Below are 24,353 nucleotides of genomic sequence, written 5' to 3'. Positions count from 1 at the left end.
GAGCTAATGTGGAATCCATGTGTAGATCTCCCAGGTCCTCATGAATGCCATGAGTTGTACACTTTGATTGTCAATGACCTACGACCGGACACTGTTTAACCCAATAATATGCCATTAGGTATTGCTACCAAATAATCTATGATGTGACAACCATAGGTTTTGACAGTAAGAAAAAACCTGGCTCAACCAGGGGAGAATCAGAAAACCACCCGCTAATGACATGCAAAGAAGAATCCGACAAGTATACGTAACCCAATAAATCCGAACAACACTTCCCAAGTGCATGCAAATAAACCTAATGTACCTGACCCAAACAATGTATGAAACAGCTAAGGTCAACTCAGCTCAACTATACTCTAGAAAGATATGTATGCCATCACCAAGTTTCCTGGTTTCGTCGTTAGTCACAAATCATCATCATAAAAGTCGTAATCACTTACAGCAATGTATTGGCCAGCTTCCTTCTTATTGTCCCAGAACAATTTGGCCTCATCCTCGTTCAGGTTACCCTTGGCCATAGCGACATCAACCAGAGCAGCCTCAACGCCCTCGCCCATGCCCTTGCCGCTACCGCAGACAAAGACACGTCCGTCCAATGCGTTGATAACATACCAGACCAGGTCGGCTTGGTGACGGACCTCTTCCTGGACGTATCTGCTCTCACCACGACGGCTTTGAACCACCGTTCGTACCTTTTCCTCATCGACGCCCCACTCGCCGCGGTAGAGCTCGTCCAGGAGGGAATCACGCACACCCTGTAGAACCCACACCTTGTTGGCACAGTTGGCCGATTGCAACCGGCGCTGGACAAAACCACGGAAGGGAGCAATGCCCACACCAGCACCAATCAGGAGCATGGGGCCGTCCGAGTGGAACCGCTTGGCCAGTGGGTTGGCCATCAAGCCCCGGAACATGGGGACATGAAGATTGAGAGTTGAAGGGTCGATGCCCTGACGCTCCGCCTCCATCACTTGCCGTGCCAGCCGCTCAAGGTGCCCCGATCCTACACCGGTTCGCAATCCGCCCTTCCAGTCATTGGATTCTGCCACACTAACGGCAACTTCGACGAGACGGCGGGATTGGCCACCCTTTTGGGCAGACGAGAGGAGTGGGTCTTGAGACAGAGAGTAGAAACGGGGCATTAAAGTGTTGAGAACGGAAAGCAGATGGTCCAAGGGCGGCTGAGACGAGGAGAATGCGTGCAGAAGTTGAGACACGGAAACATGAGAGGAGGTTCGGAGATCACAGAAGGCGCCTTGGCCCTGAGCTGAGGCGAGGAACATGAGAATCTTCTTCTCGTTTGGCTCACTGGCGTATTCACCCAAAAGACGGAATAGTTCCTTCGACGGGGAGTAACTCTGAATATCTGAGCACCAGTTCAGGAGCTCCCTGCGTGTTGTGATCAATTCACGGGCTTGCTCGTCACCCCAGATAGTGGGCCACCGGCCTGTGCTTGTGCGCACTGTGATCTTTTTATCACGGATCGATTTTGGAACTCCAAGGCAATTGAAAATATCGTCAACCTCCTCCTCTTTGTTCATAGGACACACGCCGATTGCGCCACCAACAACGAAGTCCACATTGCCACTTTCCGCGGGATAGTCGGTCACATCGATGTCGAAATGGTAGGTCCGTTTCTCAGCACCCGACTTGGTGAGTTCTCGCGCGTGGTGCAGAGGAGCGCGGTATACATTGTACGGGGGGTGAGGCTGGACGAAGGGAGGCGGGTGATCCTTCGGTCCAAGTTGCGTCTCCACAGCCGATGCAGGGATAGCTGCAAAGGACACCGTCTTTGCGGGAAGGTCAACAACATCGGTGAGCTCACTGTCCATGGTAAGGAGATCGACGTTCAACTTGAGAGCGTCATATGCCTTATTTTGAGGTGGAGTCACCATGACGCCGGAGACAGGACCATCGCCTCTGATCAGGGGCTGGCTACGGCAGCATCCACCGCCACAGCACAACGGCTGAATCTTCTGCGTGCCTGGAGCACCAACGTTTTGCAGAACTCGTTGCATATCGGCGGAGTTCTGGGAGATAAGCACAGTCGAGGCTCGGCGTCGATGGCCGGTACCATTTTCCTCTGACTTCTGGGCTACATCTTCGGCGTCCGACTGAGGCTCAGTAGGGACAGTCGACGGAGAGCCCGAGCTAGGAGTGCTATCGGTTTCTGTGGACGAAACATTGAAGGTCATGTCCGTCACCGACAATGACCTCACACCACGGGGTTCTTCTGGCACCGGGTTATCCGGGTGCGAGGTGGACGACACCGGAATGGCATGGTGGTCGCCATTGGGAGTATAAGGGGTCTTTGACACCGCCGTAGACCTCGGCGGTGGTGAAGGGACGGCATGCACTGTTACAGGAACCAAGGTTAGCTACCTAGGCAGGAGATAGAGAGCCAATTGGCTATAACAGCCAACAGAGGGTCACATACCCATTGTGTCGGTACGTAATTGATACAATAACGGGGTAATCACTCGTCGAAAGAAGGGTACTGGCCAGATCAATCGAGAACTGGGGACCAGAGATGTGGTGATTGCTTTCCGGGGACGGGTGTTGAATTTATAAAAGGATTGTGTAGAAGAAAGGGGGGGAAGGAAACGACCAAGCCAAGCGATAGAGGAATGGTCTTAATTAGCAAAGTGGAAACGACAATGGCCGTTTGACACCAGTAGGATCCGGAGAGCAAATCGGAAGAGTGGACGGGAGAGAGTGGGATGAGGTGGGAATTTGCTGAACTCCTCTTCGGCCTGGGGGGGGCACAAATCGGCACCGGGATAATGGTTCCGTCGTTGGCGCTATGTCAGCTGAGGGTCGATCATTCAGGAAGTTCTTCTCTTTCTGGGTGATGGAGAACCTCAATCAATGGAGAATGTGGACTTGAACCGGGAGAAGGGAGAGCAGTCCAGCAGAAAGAAATAATGATGTTTTTTTTGGGGGGGGGGGGACGCTATCACCCAACTTGCAGGAAAGGCAAATCAGATAAGGAGTGAAATAAGAATGATGTGAAGGGGAGACAGCCGGAAGAGAGAAAAAAAAATATGGGCACACAATCTCGCCACATTGATTTTCATTCGCGGTGAGTAAACGTCATTACACTTATCGTACGCGGTGGTAACTTTTCCTTTCATCCACTTTTCGCCTTCCGGGCGACTGACCCGGCATTTCTCTGCCCTGCCTTTATACTGTACGGTGTACTGTACTGCGCTCTCACGGCTTAATGGCAATCCATTATACCTGCCAGTCCCGCTGCTTACTATCCTCTGTGGGATCATAGGAGGAGAATGATACAGTCATCCACGCCTAAGATCTCCGGGGACTGACAAGTGTTCAGCCAGATCTGCAGCTAAGCGGAATCTTTTACTCTAGTGGGGAAATAGTCACGCAGTCAGATGACCGGGAAGGAGCGGTATATCCAGCCGTGTTGAAACTACATTCATACTCGATTGGTCTGAATTGATTGGATTTTGACCTCTCTTTTCTCTATCGTTGTTCCCTTCTTGCTTTCGATGTGCCCATGAGCAAGTGAAAGTTCCTCTGTGACAATACGACCGCAGGTACCGGTCTGTAACGGAAGGGTAGCCGAATAGATTACCGATCTAATCTGATCCGGCTGGCAACCCATCCCTGCTCGGCGGCCGCCCTCGGTTAAGCCGTTGATTAAGCGTCCTCCACCCGAGGCTGCGTGCGTGACACTCATGAATGTCAAGGGGGGGGGGGGTTTCATACCCCTTCTGATAATAATAATAATAATATCATGCTTATCATTATTTGCTAATGAAATCACGGGCGTCATATTCCTCAGTCACAGACTCTTTCCTCCCCCATTCTTGGGTGGTCTCAGTCCACGGACGCACGTGATCCACACAAGAACAATGGTTCCGGATCAGATAACTTAGTGGATGGCGCCGTTCTTCTCCGAATCACCCCACGCCGGAAGCAGTCAGCGCAACCTCCTGAGCTCTCAGGAGAATGTGTCCTGACTTCTGAGCTATGCATCTCCTCGGGGTATATCCTCCGTGTCCGTGCTTAATCCTCCTTCTATGCTTCTACTAAGTCCAGACTGCTCATCTCCGTACTCGCAATCGCGTATTTTTCATGATTGCCATGTCCCGTATCAATCAAAGTGGGGCTCTCGCCGATGTCGGCGGCTGGATCATATCAATCAGATAGCGACTTAGTTTGGCCATGGAGCTAATTGTAGATTTCCGGGGTTGCTGGTCGTTACCGCTTATGGTATCGAGTACACAAATGCACACTTCTTCTGCAGGGACTCCCACTACTATTACCTTAGCAGGGCACGTATCGGCGGGTGGCTACCAATCAGACTCCCACAATGGCCAAGTTATTCCTTGGGTGCGCCCGTTCATGCCCAACAAAATGGCGCCTCTGATCTCCTCCACTTTCTTCTTCAGGTTTCTGGAAGTTCAACAGATTTTCCAGGCGATGTATGATATATCTATCGTCAACGGTGGGTCAATATACATTCAGCTCCAGGTGCGTCTCTTGATGCCGGTCTTATAAATAGATTTTGGGCCTGCCCCTTGTGGATGATGGGCCGCACGCATGCAGATGTTGCGCTCAGTCGCATACCGAGATGCCTCAAGGGAGTATATCGAGTGTGCGCAAAACTGTAACATGGATATGCACAATGCGGGCCTCTTTGAATGCTAGCACACGACCCAGGCATCGACAGGGTAAGGAGGACGGCACTGTTACGAATCATCCTGAAGCGCCCGATTTATCCCTGTTGCGGCTTATCTGATCCTACTAGTAGGACCAGCCGTCTGGGACAAGACAGGCTAAGTAAGGGATGGTTCGTTAGGCCCACAAAGAGCTCTCCACCGTCAAATTTCTTCCAAAACTGGTGAAACGCCCTCAGCCCATTCGCTGTCCACTCGACCGATTGAAAAAAATTTCCCCAGCCCCTTCCTCCGTCATGATCCAGCAACATGATGGGACCTAAACAAGGTACGGAGTATTAGCTTGTTATATTATGCCCTGTACGGAGAGATTTGACCTATAGTGGCCGGCAGGTCAACGAGACACCCTTAAGCTGCCTTGGACGCTGCTTTCAATTTCGTCTAATCTTTCTGCCCCTTCCTTGAAATAAAATATGCATAATCGACGGTGCTACGAAGCAAGTAAAGTCGGGATATCCCTCAGCCGACGCCACCATGCGCAATAATTCCTGCATACCAGCCTCTGACACCTGACGGGTATCATACCTTCCTTCCAATCACACTGGCGATTCCCACATAGAGCCCCTTGCGAAACAAGCCATACCGAATACTACCACTACGGTTTCACTCCCTCACCCCTGGAGTACACGTAAGATGGGAATTTGACCCTGTTTGATGCTTTCGCGGCCAGGCCATAGAGGTTGAGCTGAGCCTTCGAATCCACATCTGTCACCACCGGCTTGCAGCGACTTCTTCCCTGGTCTTTATTAATACAGACAGAGTATTAAAAGAATACGATCGCCGACTAACATGCAGACTAGTGTTCTGTCTAACAACCTATGACAGTTCTAGACCTCGCCCCAACTCCGACCTAAACTAGTCCTCTTACTATTTAGTGTTCTTAGTGTTCTTTAGTGAAGCTGCAAGTGCGCCACGTAATTTGTTTCTTGAATAAGATATATTTGGCCTGACGAGGCTCGGGGTTCCGGACCCGCGCAGACGACCTGCCAGTTTTGGTTCTTTTGCTTTGGCAGAAGGGGGCTACAAAAGTACTGTACCTTAGCTTGAGGGACCGTAGATTTCGGTGGATAGATACTCCGTCTGTCTAGGGAAGGCTATTCATCCTTGGCGGTTAGGATTTTGAATATGACGGAACTGGGTATGTTCTTGGCTGTTGCCAACTTGCTACGACCTTGCCGTTCGACCTGGGTTCTGTACGGAGGGCCATCCGCAAGTTTTAGGTGTCGCCCTTAGTAACAGTTCCATAATTGCTGCCCAGTGAGAATCTCTCATGACGTCTAGATCGGCTACCGGTATCCGACGTCCGGCCGTGAGTCTCGGTCGTTCCCGAGCCTCGCCATAAACCGAGAGCTGTGTTCAGGCCTCAAGCACCGAGAGATTTACTCCGCGCGGGGTACAGCGTACAGCGTACAACACCCGTTGGTTAACTTTAGGTATAAATATTACGTCTATGCTTAAGGCATTTACGCTTTTGCTCTACTCAAATCAAATCAATCAAGTAATTTGCCGAAGTTTTGCCTAGACTTGACGTAACAATATCTTCTAGTCATGGGCTTTGAGGGGACGGGATCTCTCTTTTCCTGCCTAATTAGATTATGCATGACATATTGTTCCGAAAAGGATAAACTGTACAGGGTTCGCATTTCCGAATCTACATTATTATAGTTTGGTCAGTTCGGATGTCTGCCGATGAGCCCTGCCAATGGACTTTACTAGCCCTAAGACTTCACTCTAACGCCACGCCATCGTACACGTCGGTCTCCACCTGTAACACTTTCTCCTCTGGGCTTGGGCAAGTGACTTTCACCCCGCATCCGCTTGAAAGAAAATGCGGAGTAGACGATGCTAGATTACCGATAATGATTGCGTCTGGGACACAAATCGGGAAGTATTTTCCAAGGGCTGTGTGAGAGCGAGGTGGGTCTCGACCGTTTTACTACTATTATTATCAGTGGCGTTATCTGCTCCAGCGCAGTTGACTGTCCCCCATCTGGGTAATTCATATCTTAGGTTGCTCGACATTTCATGTATAGTGAACTGTATTGTTTTATTGACATCATGTTAAAGTTTTTGATGAAGAGTCCGAGTCTATTGTATCCTTTATTGATTACTGACTAGGGACGATCGGTATCAAAAGAGCCATGAACAACTGCAATCATATAGTACGAGGCTACCTCTGCCCTTCATGATAATAGCCCTTATATGGGTTCGTCATGATGGTCTCGAATGGTCCATGGCTCGCTTCAACATGTGCCGCCCGCCATTCAGGTTTTGATAGTATAAGCACACCGCAATTTATAATCTTGCTGGCCAGATAGAAATAGATCTTCGTGTCATTTCTCTGCCAAAGGAGCTTGACATTCTGTTCCACTTGAGTGTGCAGAAGCTCATAAAAGAAGCGAAAGATAAGGTATAGTTTGTAGGCATTGTCGGAAGTTCTCCTACTTTTCGTCGATAGGATTATGAACAAGATAGTATCGATTCTTGTCTTAATCACAACCTTCCGTATTCCTTCGACGTTGTTCAATTTCGTCACCCTCGCACTTCTCTTTTGTATTCCTTGCAACTCTTAACGCAGGAAAATGGCCATGCAGGTTTTGACTTACGTTTAACATTGGACACGATTTTAGAAGAGTAACTGTCGCCAGCATCGATCGCAAGCCAGACCCTAATGCAACCAAGTGCCCAGACCTGTCTGGAATTGAATGTATACAGCGAGTAGTAGCAGTGCATCGGACCGTGCCCTAGCTATGGGTTCATTCCACGGAGCGCTGTTATAAGCCTTCTCATATGTGGCGAGGGTCCAATCTAACCCCAGTTGTTAGAGAGATGTCGATTAAGAAAGCAAGGTTACTCACCAACGTGCTCAGTTGCCTCTGCAATGTAAGTAGGTCCTTGACTGCCAGGTCCTCGATTGGCACATTTTCTCATTCTCCTTGAAGATACGCTATGTGCTTTTCAACAGTACTCTGCAGCTGTACCCACATCGATAACGCAAACACACTCTAATTGAAACTGTGCGAAATACTCTTTGTGAGGGAATATGTTGAGCCCTTCCTGTTGTCTGGACCAATATAGGGAGCTGTCATCAAGACCGCTTTGATTTCACGAAACGCAGTGCCGGCATGAATTGCATGTTCTTCAGAATTCCATTCAGGCAATCTTCCGGCTCGAGGTCGACGCATGATTTAGTCAATTGGTAACTCGGCTGTCCAGGGCTTTGGCCAAATGGAGGAGCTTCCTAGGCAGGACCTCACATATACATGGCAGCGGTTTGGACAAAAATTGTCATGCACACTATAACGCATAAACTACAATAGTAGTCTATGGCTCCCAGTCAACATGGACATTTTCACAGTCTAGTGCAAGTGCCGTCAAGAAGTCACATGGCGCCATATTTACCAATTCCTCGTCTGGATCATTATTACTGTCGATAGTCCTTTGTAAATTTAGAAAATATTTCTGTTTGATAGAAGACCAGTTAGAGGTGAAAGCAGCCCTCCTGTAAATCTACCGAACTGGCATAGTCTCGGTCTGGCGAAATAATAACCACGTTTTTCCCTTTCGCTAATAGCTTCTATCCAATACTCAATCAAAGAACCCCTCCTGGGCGACTGTAGCGCAGTTCCAGTTGAGGAGACTGTTAAGCTTTGCTCCTGGAATTAAAGATCAAATCATATAGATACCAACTCCAGCCATCTCAGCTTTTGTACATTCCAATAGGGGCGATTAGGGTTGGTTTTGTGCTTGGTAAAGAGATACAACCTATGGTTTGTCTCAAAAGCCCTACATTTGCTATTTGTAGTGATCGAATTCGGTTATAATAACGTGCCGATAAATGCCGGAGATATCACTGCCAAACATTTCACCACCGAATTTCTGTGCAATACCAACCTTCCTTAACTCAGACCGTATCTTGCGGGAATTGCTCTATGATACTAAAGTAATTAGCTGTTGGTTATTCCGTATTGAGATGAATAAAGATGGTTTCTGATTGTGTGGGGTCAATCCGGACGAAAAATGTGGGTCTTAAGGAGATACGTATAAAGAACTGACCAATGTGTAGGTCAATATCGGACTCCGGTAAATTGGTATGCGGTTATTGATATGGTCTGGGTGTAGAGGACTTCAATCTTGGTTCCTCAACCGGTAGTTCCGTGTAGTTGTAATGAGGATCTGCGGTGACCTGATTCTTTTTAAGAAACTTCTTCTCCTCCTAATTTCTCTTGTCAACGAAAGAGTATAGGGGGATCTGTCTATTCCTTATTGGTTCCTTATAATAAGGAAAGGTGCCCTTGTACTATTGATGCCTAGAAGATATAGATACTGTTGGAGGGCTCGGAGGTGGTCTATTGTTGTCTTCGTCCTGCAGGTACCGGATCACGCGTTTTTATTGCTCTATAATTCCGGTCTGGACCTGTAGTTCTTGGACCACGGGATTATATTATATATATAGGTCCTCGGACTTTTTCTCCAGTTCCTTATACTTTCTTTTTATGAGTATTATAGGTTGGTCGTGAATCCGAGTAGTGGGGAAGGTAGTATACTGACTCTGTACAGTCCTCCCAGGTTTCTACACCGGTAATGTCTCGATACTTTGTATTGAATCTCGATATCCAGCTCTCTATACTGCCCTCTCTGAGGTAGGTAGATGCCTTGGGAGTATATTAGGCGAGGGAGGAGGAGGTGCAGGGATTTTGGACTTGTAATCTGTAGGTGGATCTATTACTTGAATATTGTCTTCTTCAACGGGCTGTGAACTTGAACTTGCTCCATTAGTAACGGTGGTGAGGTGAAAGTCCGAGGGTGCATACTTAATTGCCGTATAGGTGGAGGACATTGGACCCCAGCATCCCCCCACAGTATCTACAAATATCCGTTTGGCTTTTGTTCTCGGGATCTTTGGCAATATAAAGCCATAGTTGTTCCGCCCTGAATGCAGCTATATCCAAAGAGGCTTTCAAGCGGAAGATTTAGTCTTGAGGGCTACAGCTATGAGATCAGCAAACCGCCAGTGGGTTAAGAGTCAGGAATAAGGTTATATATCGTTCTAAACTTGCAGAGGCAGTCTTGATGAAAGTGTGCGCTGTAGCGTTAAGTACTTCCCCGGAAATCAAAAGCCGAATTATAAAATGGAGTGAGCGTTACCAGAAGATATCACTGGCTCCTCAGCCATTTCACAGTAAAGTATATTTGTGAGCTAGGGTTTCGAAGCACATGGTTGATGCTGGATGTCTCAGTCTCAGCCCGCTGCTTTTGCTATGTGCTTAGGTATCAACCTGGCAGGTTGAATTATTAACGGAAAGTAGTGTAGTCGCAACAGGAAACCCAAATCTAAGACACTGTGTAGTAGTTTGATGTCTGGGACTGAAACACCGTGATAGCGGCCAAGGCTTTTCGACTTCATCATGGCTTTCTCATCCAACTAGTCAGTAGACTTCACCAAAGAGATGACCACTTCTGCCACCTTGCGCAAGGCTTTCTGGGTAGTGGTAGCCATATTGAGATTTCCCAGAGTTACTCCTGAAATCCCTCTGTTCTTGTCCGGATATAAGACGAATGGAAAAAGAGGAATGGCCATAGGAAACATACCATCTACTCCAGGGGGGGGCGTAGAATTTATCAACGTGCGGTGATCTGTAAGGGGATATTTCAGCTGGCGGGTTTGCGAGAAGAGCAAATCCATGGGAGGAAGATTGAAAATAGTATAGTCTCTCTCGACGAGACCTCATGAAACCTTTTGAGGTTCGCCCGCGAAGACCCCTATGGTGATGTGCACATTGCCCTATAAGGACCGAGGTTGTCGTAAAAATCCTTCACTTAGGAAGAGACAAGATCTAACAAAAGGTGTCGATATTGCGAATGCTTTTCAGCTTGTAGCATTTCTGTAGGAAATGTCTCAGATTATAAGGGACGTATGGCATAGGCGTCGTTCTTCTGCAAAAGATCTCTAATTTCGGTGATCTCTGCCAGCCATAAGCATGACCATACCCTAGGATCTGCCCATGATTGACACTGTCATGAGAAACGAAGAACAAAAAAGCCAAATGTGTCGGGGACTTGAGCTTGATCAGCTGGGTCCTATGCACTCGAGGGATATAGGGGTGTAGCCTGCGGGGCTCGTTTTAAGATTGTGTTGAGTCTTGACAGTGCCCTTGGCTCGAGAGGTTCCGACCAAGACCTATATTACCCAGGATAATGCCCTAGGAGACCTTGTAGAGCAGATTGCTAACCTACAGCTTCCAAAACTGGTAGGGCAACCCAGTGACAAGGCTTGCGGTTGTTGCCGTCAGCCCTCTCTAAATGCTTAGATTTTTACCGACACCGGCTGGCATCTATAAGGTCAGTAACCGGTATCCCAGCAGCAAATATGATAGACCTTGGTCAATATTTCATTCAATTGTATGATTAATTGTTGATTCTGTTGGGTGGGGGTTCCATTTTGCGGGATTCACACTCAGAATCCTTCGTTATACATCGATCGCTTCGGTCTCAGTGTGTGAGGCTAAACAACGCATTTTCAATTCCTAGCATGCAAGGAAGGCACTAGAATTGTCACATCTGATAAATATCAATATCTTTTGTCGATTTCTGGGTCGCTAGATGAGAATTTACCCAACTAGACTATTAACTGTGGCAAGCCAAGAGTAACATGTCTGGCCTTTTTTGGCATCTGCGATTATCAACTGACCTGCTGGGCCTTTGTGCTTATTATACCAAATCGAACAGTCTGCTTCACCACTTATAATGATCTTTTCAGACGAGAATATAATCGTCAATTGAGTCTGAAACTCCAGACGCATTCTTTGTGTTTGGGGGGAGAGGAGAGTCTCCGTTCCCAGCGGGAAATCCGCAATATTCTCAAGTTCCGTCATGGTTATGCTGCAGAAGTCCTTCTAGTCTCGAAGACGCAGGCTCATAACCTTTGCTAAAAGATATAGAGCAATGAGCGAGCGCCCGAAATCCCAGAAGACAAAATATTAGGTAGGTGGCTGGATGACAAATTAGCCTAATCAAAGCAATGCAGGGAGCCCTTTGAGGCTCGAGATTCAGGGATATATATGTCCAAATCTTGCAGAACCTTAGAACCACCCTCTGTCCGGTTTGTTAGACCCCCAGAATAATAAAAATAAAGTCCTCAAACTCAAGAATGAGTGGCTAGGAGAAACTATAAGCCACCATCCAGTTCAGCATGTTTCATATTTGCTGCGCTTGATTGGAACCCACCGCAATGTAATCAACGAGTACTATAGTAAGTTAGCCATAAATTGATGACTACCAATACTAAGAAAGAGGTTCCTTACCGTGCTGTTGTGATGAAGACGCACGGAGTCAAACTGGAATGCGTCTGCTAGGACTTCATAAAGAGGGCTTAGCTGCCAGAAAACCGGACCAGGCCAAATGCGTGCACAGCAACTTAGAACTTGTTACTTGTAGGAGTAATTCTAGAGGGGAATCATGGGTTCTTTGCGACAAACAAGAGCCCTGGCTTGGTTATGCTGTTTTTGATGCCCATGGGATGGTAGAAGCTATAAACTGAGCACTGCAGTTGAAGTCGCAAGGTACTTATTTCGTTTACCAGTATATGTTAATTGGCCAGCATTATTGTATCTTTTCTATCCTTCCTTAGCGAAGGTGTCAACTGGCTTTGTATATTGGAATGGAAATGTTGACTTTCCTCTAAGGGATGTCCTTCCAGTATTGAAAGCTCGCCATGATCCAACGCTTCGAAAATTGTGATAAAACAGCCCCATATTCCTTAAGTAGAGGAAGTATGAGCAGCGGGATGATACATGAGTCGGTTCTTTAATAGGTATGTCGATTGTTTCCAGAAATTACGTTTAGTGCTGTTGAGTAGAGAAATCTACCAAGTTCAGTAGTACTTTGCACCCCTAATGTTGTATTATTGGGATCAGTTCCTGGAACAGTAGGTACCAAGGCTCATGGCTTCCGGCTTGCTAGCCTCCAGAAGGAAGAGGCAGAGTAAGGTTGGCGTTCGAAAGTGGAGTAGACTTGATAGAGGCTGTGGGCTGGATGATATAATACGAATCCTGGGGATGAGATAGAAGTATTACCTATTTTACAATAGATTATAAATATGGGAATGCAAATGGAGGAATGGACAGCAGAGAAGATTCAATAGAACATATTCACAATTCCACAATTCATGGAGCAATACTATCAACATTGAAGGTACTGTACATTAATGCATCCTTACTGTGTGATTTCGGTGATGTGCATTATAAGTCGCTGCCAAACCCACAATAGCCAAGTCTATCCACATCATTCTTCCCTCTTGACGAGTGCCACTGGGGCAATAAACTGATGCTTCCCTCGAACCAAGTAATAGACCGACGCAGAACCGAGCACTCCCACATACATAGCCACACTCCAATTCATCGTCTTATTGTCAACTGACGCAGTGAGGGGAAAAAAAGAAAAAACGAAGATCGGGAATAGAAACAGCAAAGATGTAATATTGATGACCATACCGAAAGAGCCAAGAGACCATCTTCGGGGCGGAAGCGGCTCGCCTCGGATTCGTTTAAAAACGACGCAGCCAATAGAAAGAATATAGGCAGACATTAAAGAGGTAATTGTAAGAGACACTATGGCCTGAAGAGCGACAGTGGAACCGATGTTGATCAATGAGAGAAGAATAGTGACTGCAAGAGAGACCATCACTGAGTTTAGTGGGATGTGCCATCCCGGTGTGACCTATTTCGAATTCACCATGTCAGCTCTTCATCTTCTGACTTGATGGAATAACATCTAGTGATACCGTCGATGACAACGTACATAGGAGAAGAAGGATGAGAAGGGGAGCCCTCCATCTCTCGCAAAGGACCACAGCTGCCGGGACGCTGTTGCTACCTCTGTGATAGTGCTGGCCGTCAACGTCACAATTAAGATGGCGGTCATTGTGTTTGCTGCTGTGAAACTGTTGGTGGTGTTGTAGAATATTTGTATGAACGGAAAACCAGTTGGGCTGGCGAGGATGCTGTTAACGTCGCCCATGGTAAAACAAAGCGTAATAATCATGATGAGGCCCAAAACACCATTGACACCAACAGAAGCCATCATTGCTTTGGGTAATGTATTTGACGCGTCCTTAATTTCTTCGGCTGTTCCTGTAACTTAGCTACTTGCACATACATTGTAAAGGTCACCACTTACACATATGCACAGAGCAATCATATCCGATCATAGAGGTAATGGTAGTCGATAGGCCGACCAGTGTCGCAGTACCGGGGCTGTTCCATCCTCCTCCGTTGTTGAATTCAGTAAAAACAGCTCTGGCGTTGTTCCGGGGAGCAAGCACCCACAAAGGGATGATAATCGCAAACAGCCCGATGACATGAAGGATCAAAATCAAGCCTTCTACCATGGGCAGGTTCTTAGCTAGAAAGGTATTGAAAAGAATAGAAAATGTTGTAATAGCTATTACAAATAGAGTGCCGTGCCAACGTTGAAAATCGTACGTCGAATCGTTGAGTACAATCAAACCTTGGATGATAGTGCCGGCAAGAAATGCAATGGATACAATAGCGCACTGCCATCCCATTGCGCAGAGCCAGCCTATTATCGTTAGTAAATTGAAGAGTGAAGATGGGTTTTGACACGGAATACCGGTGATATAACTCAGGAACTTTTGGTATCTACGAGGCGCGAACTCGGATACCCAATGATACTGGCCCCCAGATGTCGGAGCCCTGTTGGGAAAACGTCAGCTTGACACCCACGAATAGTAATGAAGCAACCATGGAGCACACATTGACGCCATCTCCGCTATGCTGGCAAATACAAGGGCGAACCCTAATGAAACAATGATAAAACCCCATATCAAGCCAGCACTTCCACCGTCGGTTAAGCCAGCACTCAACAACCTGCCCAGCAGTTAGTTGTACAAGCAATTCCAGGTGGATCAGACAAACATACGTTAGTATGACTTCCCACGTGGATATCAATGTACAACCGAACCCAACAATTGAAATAAATCGGAAATTCCTCTAAACTAGCGATGTCAGTACTATACGTTGATCGACATCGACAGACTCACCCGCAGAACTTGGACTCGGCCCAGAACATTCATATCTTTTTGGTCTGCTATAGTGCCCATATATTTGGGCTCAACAAGGCCTTTAGTGGCATATCCAGCCTCGGAGATGCCGAATGCCTCAGCTTCATGTTTAAGGCCAGCAGCATGTACCATGGCGCAGACACCTCTAGATTTGCCAATAGGGCGAAGGTCCAGTTAGTACATGAGGATCTTTCGAGAGTAATGGAGGAAGTTCTATCGTAGTAGGGATAGATTCTGTCTCGAGGAAGAGAGGGGGGGAATTGTTTTCGCCAAACGAGGCTAAAACAATATTCTCTAGTTTGCGCGCCCATGTGAAAAGCATAGTTTCAGCCATGTGGGACAGCAAGATTCAAAAGGGAAAAAGAGGAATGCATGAGCTCGTCATCCTGACCGCCGATGTCTGCGAGGCGCGGCATTTTGTGGCATGTTGATCGTTGGGTGCTGATTATTGTCTCCAAGTCTAATTCCCATTTCGCGTCCGCCTTACATGTGCCTGCGTTGGTTCAAGCATGGCACTGGACCCCTCGAGTATGAGTTTCAAAGGGAACCAAATCTTTCTCTTATAAACAACTATCCACAGAGGGACGCAGAATATCATCCGAAGCTCGGCGTTATTCAATGTACAACATGGTGACGAGCATTTCGGAATGAATAAATGCTAATTTACCCCCACGCCCGACGTCGCATGTCGGGTGTCAGCTCATGTGTGACCGTCGGGATCGTCACTAATTTAAGATTGGTTATTATGGGTGTTTGCGTGCGTCGACTATTGACACAGTGGAAAGCCAAAACATCGATCACGAGCTTTATCGCTTAATATGGACCGAATGGTGCTGATCGTGCGCGGAAACCCCCTTGACTGAGCTTAAGCGTGAGCCTGGACCACGCTGAAACGGCCTTCCACGAGCAAAGCCCTACATACCAGACTTGATCAAACAGCCTCCTGGCGTCAATTTCAGACAGTGCAGCTCTGCGGAAGCTGGCTGGTATTCCCGAACTCAAAGGAAATAGGGAGAGAAGGGTTGGTCTTGGCTAAGGTTTGTGATGATATTTGCAAGGATAAAATGTCTGAGCTTACCGGAGCCCTCGTCCGATTCTGTAGATCTGATTCGAGCGGCGAAGCCCAATCGTAATTACTGCGGGTGATCGACGAAGATAATCGTGTCAGCTGTTAGGCACGATGCTTTTTCGAGGGTCATCACATATCCCACCCTAGTTCAGACGCCTGGTTGGCCCTAAGGCTAGCTAGAACACATTACCAAGGGAAAAAAAGTAAAAAAAAAAAAAAAAAAAAAAAAAAAAAAAAAAAAAGGCAAAAACAAAGGGGAATTAAAAAAAAAGAAAAAGCCTCATTCTTGTAATCATGGCGTAGTCAACGAAATAGCCGTGTATACTCCGTAGGTGAATCTGCTTTATTTATCCTGCTCCATCGGCTGGGGTCACCATCAGGTCCTCAGCTGTCATGGGCGTGTACGTCCCTCCGGGCTATTCACCTCCTTTTCAGGTGGTAGATGATTCCCATCATGGCGCTTGGATAATCATCACCGGCGCTCTGGGACTAGTTGTCTCGCTAGTCAGTTTTCTGATTCGTCTTTATGTGCGACTGGTGCTTAGTCCGCCTTTCGCATACGATGACTTTGTCCTGTTAGGAGCGACGGTAAGCTATGGCCATCTCTCTGACTATTTTAATTTGAACAAGAATTGGCAAGAACTGGGAAAACATCGCTGACAATAATAGATCTTCGCAGTTGTCCAAAGCTCGCTCTTATTCTGCGCTGTGTCTCACGGATTTGGAACAGCTATTGATCTGCTACAGCACGACCAAGTGGATAACATTCAGACAGCACGTGCCCTAAATCCTAAGAATATGGTCCAGAAAGTTCAACTTCCTGACAAAGATACCTATAGTTAGTCACAGTCAGCGACATTCTCTACCTAATCACCATCTACGTCTCCAAATGCTGCGTAGTGGGCATCCACCTCCGTCTCACACCCCAAAAACTACATAACCGGATCTCCTGGGCTACACTCGCTCTCTGTACAGCATGGATAATCACATCAGTATTCATCATCGCTATCAACTGCGAGCTAAATAGACCCTGGAAAGGCGCCGGAGGACAATGCGTGAATCTGGTAAGTCTTCCGTCTATATCCTCGACTCCTTTATTACGGACTTAGCTAACACAACCCCGTAAAGTTAAAACGCTGGCAATTCATCGTCGCAATGGATATTCTAACTGAAATGTTTCTTTTCGGCCTCGCAGTTACCCTACTAGCTGGTCTATTTATGCCCCTCAAGCGCAAACTACCTATCGGCTTTGCCTTTCTCTTTCGCCTCCCGTAAGGATTAACCCCTATCCCTATTTACGTCATAGCTGGCTGACGTTTGTCCTAGGCTCGTCATCTTCTCCATACTGCATATCTATGTTTTGAATCAAAAGATCTCATCACCGGATCCTACTCTCGCTGTCGTCGAACCGATATTATGGGCCCAGGTTGAGCTGAACTATGCCCTCGTTGCATGCAGCGTGTTTTGTCTCCGGCCGTTCATGGCAGCTGTGAGTACGAACTACGGGACAGCAGGCGACACGAATTTGGAGAGTGGGTCTGCGTCGAGGACGCCGAAAGATCATTCTTCCTCGTCAAAATCAGGCACTAGATGTTTGCCTTCGGTGGTGGATGGGAGGGAGAGATGGCGTGTGTCACGGTCGGGAACATGGTCGAAGACCCATGAAAGGCTGAGGAGCGACGAGAGTGGTGCGCCAAAGGCTAGACCAATGAATTCATCTATTGAGCTTGTGGAGAGGGATGGATCGGACCCTATTGAATGTAGTGGAGGGAGAATGTTTATTCGGAAGGATGTACAATATACAATTGAGTTCGATAGAAGGAGTTAGATGTGGGATTACAATATTTCTCTGTATTTTATGATTCATTATGATGCTCTCTTATGAGAGTGATATTGTATATCCATAGATAGAATTTAGTCCTGCTAATTTATACCTCTATGTAACTCCTTTGCGCCGAAATCCCCTTTACCTAGCCAGATCTGAATGACATAAGACATGAAGGTGAAAAGGCTCAGCGTCATGTTCACGCGGTTGGCCGTCTGAATGGGTGCGCCTCGGTGTTACTATGTGATTGGCGTTAGTAACTCTGGTTTTAGTATCCCAAACAGCCTGTCATAGGACGTCTGTCCGGTTGGGACATTGGGGATACATACAGTACGTATTCGTCCAAGTTGACGACGTCCGGCTCAGAGAAAATCAGATAGAAGTACTTGAGCGTCTCTGCGAGCCAGAAACTTTCCATATAGTCCAGCTGGGTTGACTGAGGGTTTCGCACATCGGAGATAGCTGCATGCGCGTAGCGAGTCTGCGTCATCTTCTCGATGCTACGGAACATCCGCCATGCAGCATCTTGCAGTTCCTTGTCCCCCGTGATACGGTACATAATGAATACAGATTCGATAGCCTCCGGTCTAAATCATCCATCAATATGCATCGAGAGTAATATGTTGGGTAAACAAATAGCTCACATACCTCAAGTTATAACTTGCATCCGGGATCTCAGTCACGCCTGGTGGCAGTTTATTGCTGCTGATAATTTTCTGGGCAGCTTCTTCCCCTTGGGAGTATTTGGCGAAACGACGAAGGATATCAGTGTGCCATTTCTGCTCATCCCACTCGCAATCATCCATGTTCTTGCAAGGACTGACATACAATGCCTCGGGCATGATCCCTGTCGGCATAATGTCATAAGCCCAGATACAGCCATCGGTCAATTTCCGCGCGATTGATAATTCCTCGGGGCGGTCAAACACCTTGGCTCCTATGCCTACAGTCCCTCCCAGAAAGCACTTTAGGTGTTCAAATTGGGGTTCGATGACGCTTTTAGAAGTAGAGCGGATATTGCCTGCGAACATGATGTCCTTCCCATCCTTGGTCATGCCCCGGAAAAGCAGCCGCTTCTTAATGGAGTTCATCGCCGCATCGTACATTTTCCTGTATTGATTCGTCTGCGCCCCCAATAATATGTGTTCCTTGGGGAGATACTCGTAAGTGGAGTCGGCCATTCCACCGACAGTGAATCGAGGATCGGTGAATTCCATATCATGAGCATCGACCATCATAGGCCACAAACCAGGTACTTGTGTGCGCGACTGTGCGGATTCCAGCTTATCGGCAATCCTTTGAATTGCGTCGAAATACTTTGGATCCTTGGTTAACTGCGACATTCTGGTGAATTCTAGATTCAGAGAACCCAGTTCAGCAAGAATAGTGTTGCGGCTGGGCTGAATACCCATTCCTAGCGCCGACCTATAAATTTGTTAGCACTGTTCTGTACTGCTCACATGGCATTTTTGGCCACTTCAACAAGGATCCGATCTCACCTTGTCCACTCCCAACGAGACTGGGGCATTCTATTGCGAGTATCAAACGAGCCATATATCAGGTCGGCAACCTCTACTGCTTTCTTCAAAAGTATGGGGTAACTTCCGTTGGTTAGATCGTAAGCTCCCAGAAATCCTCCTAGGTATCGGATATTCGTCTCGAATACATTGATTTGCGTGGCGCCAGTGGTCGAGAAATCAATCTGTTCAATTGCTTGCAACGCATCTTCGAATTCGTCCGTCAACCCCATGATGATAAGTGAATCGAGAGAATCAACCAGGGTAGCTGCCCATCCACCAAATGATTCTCGATATTCAGCACTGAGGGGCGAGAGCTCATCCCGTAGCCACGCATGCTTCTTGTATCCATTCCATGCGTGTTTGAAGGCATTCCGCACGGCATTCTGCTTCTTCACCCTTCGTCTGCGAGTGAACCATGATTCCGCAGGAAATTCATACTGGATACGGGGAATAGGAGACGGGGTAGCTGTTGGAAGGGGGATATATTCTTCCACCGGGTGCTGCTCAGTGGGATTTCTATAATGGATTAGGTCGTTGCCCTTCGGAGGGGGCCTTGGAGGAGGAGGTCCATATTTTGCGGGGTCGTCAAAGTACGGTATCTCCGCGCCTGGCGGTAGACTAGAGAAAAGGATATACGTGAGGAACACTAAGACAAATGTTGGAAGAAAATAGCTTTTTCGAACGCAAAGCATGTTGTGAAAAAGGACCGAATTACCACAAAAGTAGCCTTAGTTAAAAAGGTGGAAGGACAGCGGGCAAGAGAATGTTAATGAGCTCTTTGAAGCTCGAAATTAGGCCGAAAACGAATGACACAACATTAAGGAATGTAAATACAGCATGCTCAGAGGTTAGAGTAGCACTTCTAATGCTGGAGAGGGAAGAGAAGAGACTCAAAATTTCCAAGTCAGGAAGAGAAAAGCCTAGAGCATCCATCAAGGGGGAATGAACAAAGCACCCCAGACATTAATTCTTTGTTAATATGGAGAGTTGGAGTACGTTGTAGCATTTTAGCCCCAGTGATCGCCGTTGGCTCGACCTGTCCTTTCACATTGATTGGCAGGTGAGTATGGAGGCGATTGATCAGGAATCCTGCTGTAAGTGCATGGCTTTCCATTATCAAACATCTAGGCAATGATTGGCATGTTGATCGGGAAGGGGAGCCTGTGCGAAAGGTGTGGCTGCGGTGTCCTGCCGAAGTGAGTATTGGTCAAGAAAATGATACAGTGGGCATTGCGTAATCAAAGTGGTCCCTGGGACCCTTAGAGCTTTAGGGCCCTGGAAGGGGAAGGCTTAGCCCAGCCAAATGTGCTATTCTTAACATGACATCCCGCCTCCAGAATGCCCCTGTGCTCCACTGTCTCAGCATATCTTTTTGCCGCGTCTTGGCTGTGGACGTAGGGAAGGTACTTTTGATTATTGGGAATGTGGCGTGAGAGAATGTCAATGCGGTGGTACCAGACCAAATCGATAAATTAGCTGGAAATGTCCAGGTTGAGATTTGGAACAAGTTGTGGATTTTTGGATAAAGTTGTTTCCTCAAAGTGGAGATGAAATCGTAAGTTAGTGGCGCTCAACCATGGTTTGGGATGGGTGTCGTGTGTCACTCTTGGCAAAGAGTTTGCCTTGTTTGCATTGATGCCTCGGGCAACCACAGTTTGCTCCCAAGATCGACGATTGCTATATACGGAAGTGTTACTGGATAAACTATATCATAGCATAGCCTATTGGCGTCGGTCAGATCCAATCAGGTGATATCACCTTCCTGGCACTCATTTAGTCTGAATTAAATCTGAAATCAAATATATCGTTCCCAGCAATAGCAATTACTAAGGTATGGAACCCAACCAGCATGCTTCAGCTTCATTGGCATAGTCACTGACAAAGCTAGACCGTCACATGCGAGTCGCAACTCGGTCTACTATGTACTGTGGTAGCTGCTGAATGGCTGTATCAGACGAGCGTAGACTCTATTATATTTACATTACCATCTTTTATATTTGGTTCTTTGGGCTTTGGATCCACTTGGTATCATTTTCTCAACCGTCTATTTGGATACAAGATATATACGCAGATACCTGGATCTAAGAGACATAACCTCTGGGGAACCACTCCTATCAACATTCTGAGTTTTTATCAAGATGCCAATCACTGGGTATGGACACCGCTTCCATTCAAAATCGCACATACCGACTCTGAGGAGATCCTGGAGGCTTTCAAGCTTTTCGATCGCGATGCTGACAGCAACAGGGTCTTCTTCATCCCATCAAACCCCAACGCCTCCACGGCGTTCGCTACAGTTACAGAGCGTCTTCATTCATCATTAACCGATGAACCCATTCCTGTGGGCCGTTGGGCTCTAGAGCACAAGCTGATGCGGGATACCCCATCCTGTCTACCTGCATCAGCGTCTCAGCGTCCCGCACAACCGAGGTACATGCAGTTCCTCTCTCTAACCTACTTTCCAAATCATGGGTTTATCTACACGTCTCCGCCCCCAGAAAAGGTGCCCCACGCTCATTCCGGCGGCGGGAGTCCTGGTGCAGTAGCTCCAGGGGCACCGAGTCCCGCCTCTCCAACCCCAATTCCACAACAGACCGCGACACCTACACAGGCTACGGCACTGAACAGTCAGGATCACTCGTCAATGGTTATGACGACTGTTCCATTACCGGCTTGCAGTACACTCTTTCAACACTTTGTTTACGCTTGCCAACCGTTCTGGTGCCATCGACACACCGTTACGGTTCCTGGCGGTGTCGTCTATGATGTTGGTGATTTTCGGGTCCGAATTGGTGATGTACGACAGACGCAACCAGCTGCAAGAGTCAGGGGTACGGTTGTTGAGATAGAATGGAAGGGTCCGTCGTTAGTGACGTCCATCGCGTCGCTGTTTAGCCTGTCCAAGAAGGCGTTCAGCGGCCCTAGAGATAGCGGCTTACCAGATGACGACGGTGATTCTAGGATCGACATGGCGTTTCCTGAGGGTCTTGAGGAGGCAGATATTGATGCTGAATATGCTGCGACTGCGACATTAATTCGAGAGTTCTGGGCGCGCTTGGATATTCAAGGGGCGCGGGAAGCAATTCTTGTGCAGGATATCGGCAGGGAATCCAAAGAGCAGTTGCGAAAGTTGAAGCAGTTAGGAGATCAGAAAGCACGCCAACCATCTACCAGTGTCATGGGAAGCGGGCAGCAGGATGAAGATCCCGACCCGGACGCTGGAGTTGATGTGGCGAGGCAATTCATGGAAATTTTTAGATTTAATCGCTAAGGGTGCGGAACGTTACATCACAGCTTATGGATAATTAATGGTCTTTACCTGAGTTCCTTCATTTCCTAGCGAATAAATACCATTTAAACCTAGCAACTTCTCAAGGTATGATAGATAACAGCTTATGTCTAGCAAAACGTAGAGAAACAATAAAGTAATTCGGGGTATGCAGAGGACCTCTTTTTTTTTTTTTTTTTTTCTCTAAAAATGTGCAGCCAAACCTGCTACGGGGATCAAAGAGCCTAAGAGCAGAAGCCAGGAACGCGAAAGGGCTGTATATAATCGTAAATAGTAGGTCAGAGAAAAGGGCGAAGAAAAATGGCATAGAAAATTGCAAGCCAAAAGCGGGCATGCCGAACAAGAGACATTCGGCGGTTTCAGACACCACCATCTCATCATCTCGAATTGTTTAGCTCAGTCTAAATCCATCCAACTGCATTCATCCCGCGAGAAAAAGACAACGCCTAAAATAGTACGCATGGCCAACTGCCATCGACAGCGGATGTCGGCCTCAGTAGACTACGAGCAATGGCAGAAACGGGAATGAGACATGAGGAATAGATTTCTTTGCTCTCGCTCATTTTCGCTATCAATTGGCGGGATATACAGGAAGGTAGCGCTTATTTTTGCATCATGAGCTGGACGAACTCGTTGTCTAAAATCGATCAGTATCACCGGTTTCACAGCCGCAATAGGTGTGGGAGGGCTTCTCGAAACGTACAGTCAATCCGACCGTCACCATCCTGATCCGCTTCGCGGATCATCTCATCAACTTCGTCATCAGTAAGCTTCTCGCCGATGGAGGTCATGACGTGGCGCAATTCGGCAGCGGAGATGAAACCGTTGTTATCGCGGTCGAAAACCTTGAAAGCCTCCCGGATCTCCTCCTCAGAGTCGGTATCCTTCATCTTTCTCGCCATCATCGTGAGGAACTCTGATTGAATATTAACAGCTATATTATTTGTGAATCGTACGGAAGCCCTCTCGTACCAGGAAAGTCAATGGTGCCATTGTTATCGGCGTCAACCTCGTTAATCATGTCCTGGAGTTCCGACTCAGACGGGTTTTGGCCCAGAGAGCGCATGACAGTGCCCAACTCCTTGGTGGTGATCTGGCCTGCATATCAAGTCAATCCATCAATGCCAAGACTTCAGCCGATCGAACAGAAAATGGATAAAATTATGGCGGCTAAAAGATATTGGTCGCACTTGAAGGGAGACGGAATGAAATATAACTGTACTAACCATCACCGTCCTTGTCCTATAGGAAACCCAAGAGAATCCCAGTCAGCTTGTGTTCAAATAAAGACGACTAATAAAAACCGATTTTCGCGAACGATGATCATGACTTACGAATAGGGAGAAGGCCTCCTTGTACTCGGAGACCTGTTCTTCAGTCAAAGAGTCGGCCTAGAGGATGCGCTGTCAGCAATTTCGTTCAGAATGCCAGACGATCTGCCCCGCAAAGTGGGGGATTTTCAACACGACTGGACATGGTGGAAGAAAGGATGGCATACCATGGTGAATGTAGGAGGGGGGTGTAAATAGTGATGGTAAAATATGGAGAGGAACAAAGATATAAAGAAATGAGAATGTGTGGGAGGTTCAAGAAGTGACCGCGCTGATAGTGGTGGGGGGAAGGTTGGGACGACGGGCGTTGTTTAAGGGGAACCGACCCGACTTACTTCAATCATAATAAATGGCCAGCCCGGCCGACCACAGAGCTGAGCGCCTCACAAGGCGGTCGCAAAACGTGACCGCCTTAGCCATAACATGCTCCGAGCACCCTCTAGAGAAATGGTTGAAGGTAGGGGCAAGCACTGCCCGATCTCTTTCTTCAGCTGTCTGGGATCATTTCTCTTCTTGAATGCTGTAGCCTACG

General features: G+C 47.4%; 6 protein-coding genes across 6 annotated transcripts; 2 read left to right on the top strand and 4 right to left on the bottom strand.

Moving 5' to 3' along the window:
- Window positions 1–376: 376 nt before the first annotated feature.
- Window positions 377–2,195, bottom strand: BDV38DRAFT_273347 (FAD binding domain protein; the record flags this gene model as incomplete). Its single annotated transcript, XM_032057661.1, has 2 exons — window positions 377–388; window positions 441–2,195. The coding sequence occupies 2 exons, from the start codon at window positions 2,193–2,195 to the stop codon at window positions 377–379; spliced, it is 1,767 nt and encodes a 588-aa protein (XP_031910869.1).
- A 10,794-nt stretch (window positions 2,196–12,989) lies between these two features.
- On the bottom strand, window positions 12,990–14,919 carry BDV38DRAFT_273346 (putative GABA permease; the record flags this gene model as incomplete). Its single annotated transcript, XM_032057660.1, has 7 exons — window positions 12,990–13,424; window positions 13,506–13,831; window positions 13,884–14,285; window positions 14,337–14,419; window positions 14,480–14,593; window positions 14,646–14,716; window positions 14,767–14,919. The coding sequence occupies 7 exons, from the start codon at window positions 14,917–14,919 to the stop codon at window positions 12,990–12,992; spliced, it is 1,584 nt and encodes a 527-aa protein (XP_031910868.1).
- Window positions 14,920–16,217: 1,298 nt separating this feature from the next.
- Window positions 16,218–17,920, top strand: BDV38DRAFT_155670 (uncharacterized protein). The gene is made up of 5 exons (XM_032051707.1): window positions 16,218–16,444; window positions 16,526–16,630; window positions 16,696–16,920; window positions 16,985–17,127; window positions 17,183–17,920. The coding sequence occupies exons 1-5, from the start codon at window positions 16,250–16,252 to the stop codon at window positions 17,682–17,684; spliced, it is 1,170 nt and encodes a 389-aa protein (XP_031910867.1). The 5' UTR covers window positions 16,218–16,249; the 3' UTR covers window positions 17,685–17,920.
- Window positions 17,783–19,999, bottom strand: BDV38DRAFT_155663 (glycoside hydrolase family 47 protein). The gene is made up of 4 exons (XM_032051706.1): window positions 19,181–19,999; window positions 18,330–19,106; window positions 18,011–18,268; window positions 17,783–17,920 (listed from the first exon to the last, which is right to left on the bottom strand). Exons 1-4 carry the CDS (start codon window positions 19,891–19,893, stop codon window positions 17,881–17,883), a joined length of 1,788 nt encoding a protein of 595 aa, XP_031910866.1. The 5' UTR covers window positions 19,894–19,999; the 3' UTR covers window positions 17,783–17,880.
- A 732-nt stretch (window positions 20,000–20,731) lies between these two features.
- BDV38DRAFT_254282 (uncharacterized protein) lies at window positions 20,732–22,494 on the top strand. The gene is made up of 3 exons (XM_032055313.1): window positions 20,732–21,032; window positions 21,090–21,353; window positions 21,449–22,494. The coding sequence occupies exons 2-3, from the start codon at window positions 21,340–21,342 to the stop codon at window positions 22,470–22,472; spliced, it is 1,038 nt and encodes a 345-aa protein (XP_031910865.1). The 5' UTR covers window positions 20,732–21,032; window positions 21,090–21,339; the 3' UTR covers window positions 22,473–22,494.
- Window positions 22,495–22,652: 158 nt separating this feature from the next.
- BDV38DRAFT_254278 (calmodulin) lies at window positions 22,653–24,166 on the bottom strand. Its single transcript, XM_032055312.1, has 6 exons — window positions 23,989–24,166; window positions 23,825–23,881; window positions 23,717–23,732; window positions 23,463–23,588; window positions 23,194–23,406; window positions 22,653–23,127 (listed from the first exon to the last, which is right to left on the bottom strand). The coding sequence occupies exons 1-6, from the start codon at window positions 23,989–23,991 to the stop codon at window positions 23,093–23,095; spliced, it is 450 nt and encodes a 149-aa protein (XP_031910864.1). The 5' UTR covers window positions 23,992–24,166; the 3' UTR covers window positions 22,653–23,092.
- Between the last annotated feature and the right edge of the window lie 187 nt (window positions 24,167–24,353).

The sequence above is a fragment of the Aspergillus pseudotamarii genome (genome assembly GCF_009193445.1).
Source record: "Aspergillus pseudotamarii strain CBS 117625 unplaced genomic scaffold BDV38scaffold_50, whole genome shotgun sequence".
Classification (NCBI taxonomy): domain Eukaryota; kingdom Fungi; phylum Ascomycota; class Eurotiomycetes; order Eurotiales; family Aspergillaceae; genus Aspergillus; species Aspergillus pseudotamarii.
The sequence above is the reverse complement of the archived record's forward strand: the minus strand, read 5'-3'. Positions and strand labels throughout refer to the sequence as shown.

What these genes read in the sequence shown, in the direction of transcription:
- BDV38DRAFT_155663 (XM_032051706.1), bottom strand. Translation starts at nt 19,893, where the DNA reads ATGCTTTGCGTTCGAAAAAGCTATTTTCTTCCAACATTTGTCTTAGTG. An exon ending in TCTCGTTGGGAGTGGACAAG is followed by an intron (nt 19,107 to 19,180) that starts GTGAGATCGGAT and finishes ACAAATTTATAG; the next exon opens with GTCGGCGCTAGGAATGGGTA. An exon ending in AACTTGGACGAATACGTACT is followed by an intron (nt 17,921 to 18,010) that starts GTATGTATCCCC and finishes CCAATCACATAG; the next exon opens with TAACACCGAGGCGCACCCAT.
- BDV38DRAFT_155670 (XM_032051707.1), top strand. Translation starts at nt 16,250, where the DNA reads ATGGGCGTGTACGTCCCTCCGGGCTATTCACCTCCTTTTCAGGTGGTA. An exon ending in TTGTCCTGTTAGGAGCGACG is followed by an intron (nt 16,445 to 16,525) that starts GTAAGCTATGGC and finishes TGACAATAATAG; the next exon opens with ATCTTCGCAGTTGTCCAAAG. An exon ending in GCCTTTCTCTTTCGCCTCCC is followed by an intron (nt 17,128 to 17,182) that starts GTAAGGATTAAC and finishes CGTTTGTCCTAG; the next exon opens with GCTCGTCATCTTCTCCATAC.
- BDV38DRAFT_254278 (XM_032055312.1), bottom strand. An exon ending in TGGCACCATTGACTTTCCTG is followed by an intron (nt 23,407 to 23,462) that starts GTACGAGAGGGC and finishes ATATTCAATCAG; the next exon opens with AGTTCCTCACGATGATGGCG. An exon ending in TGGTGACGGTCGGATTGACT is followed by an intron (nt 23,128 to 23,193) that starts GTACGTTTCGAG and finishes GATCGATTTTAG; the next exon opens with ACAACGAGTTCGTCCAGCTC.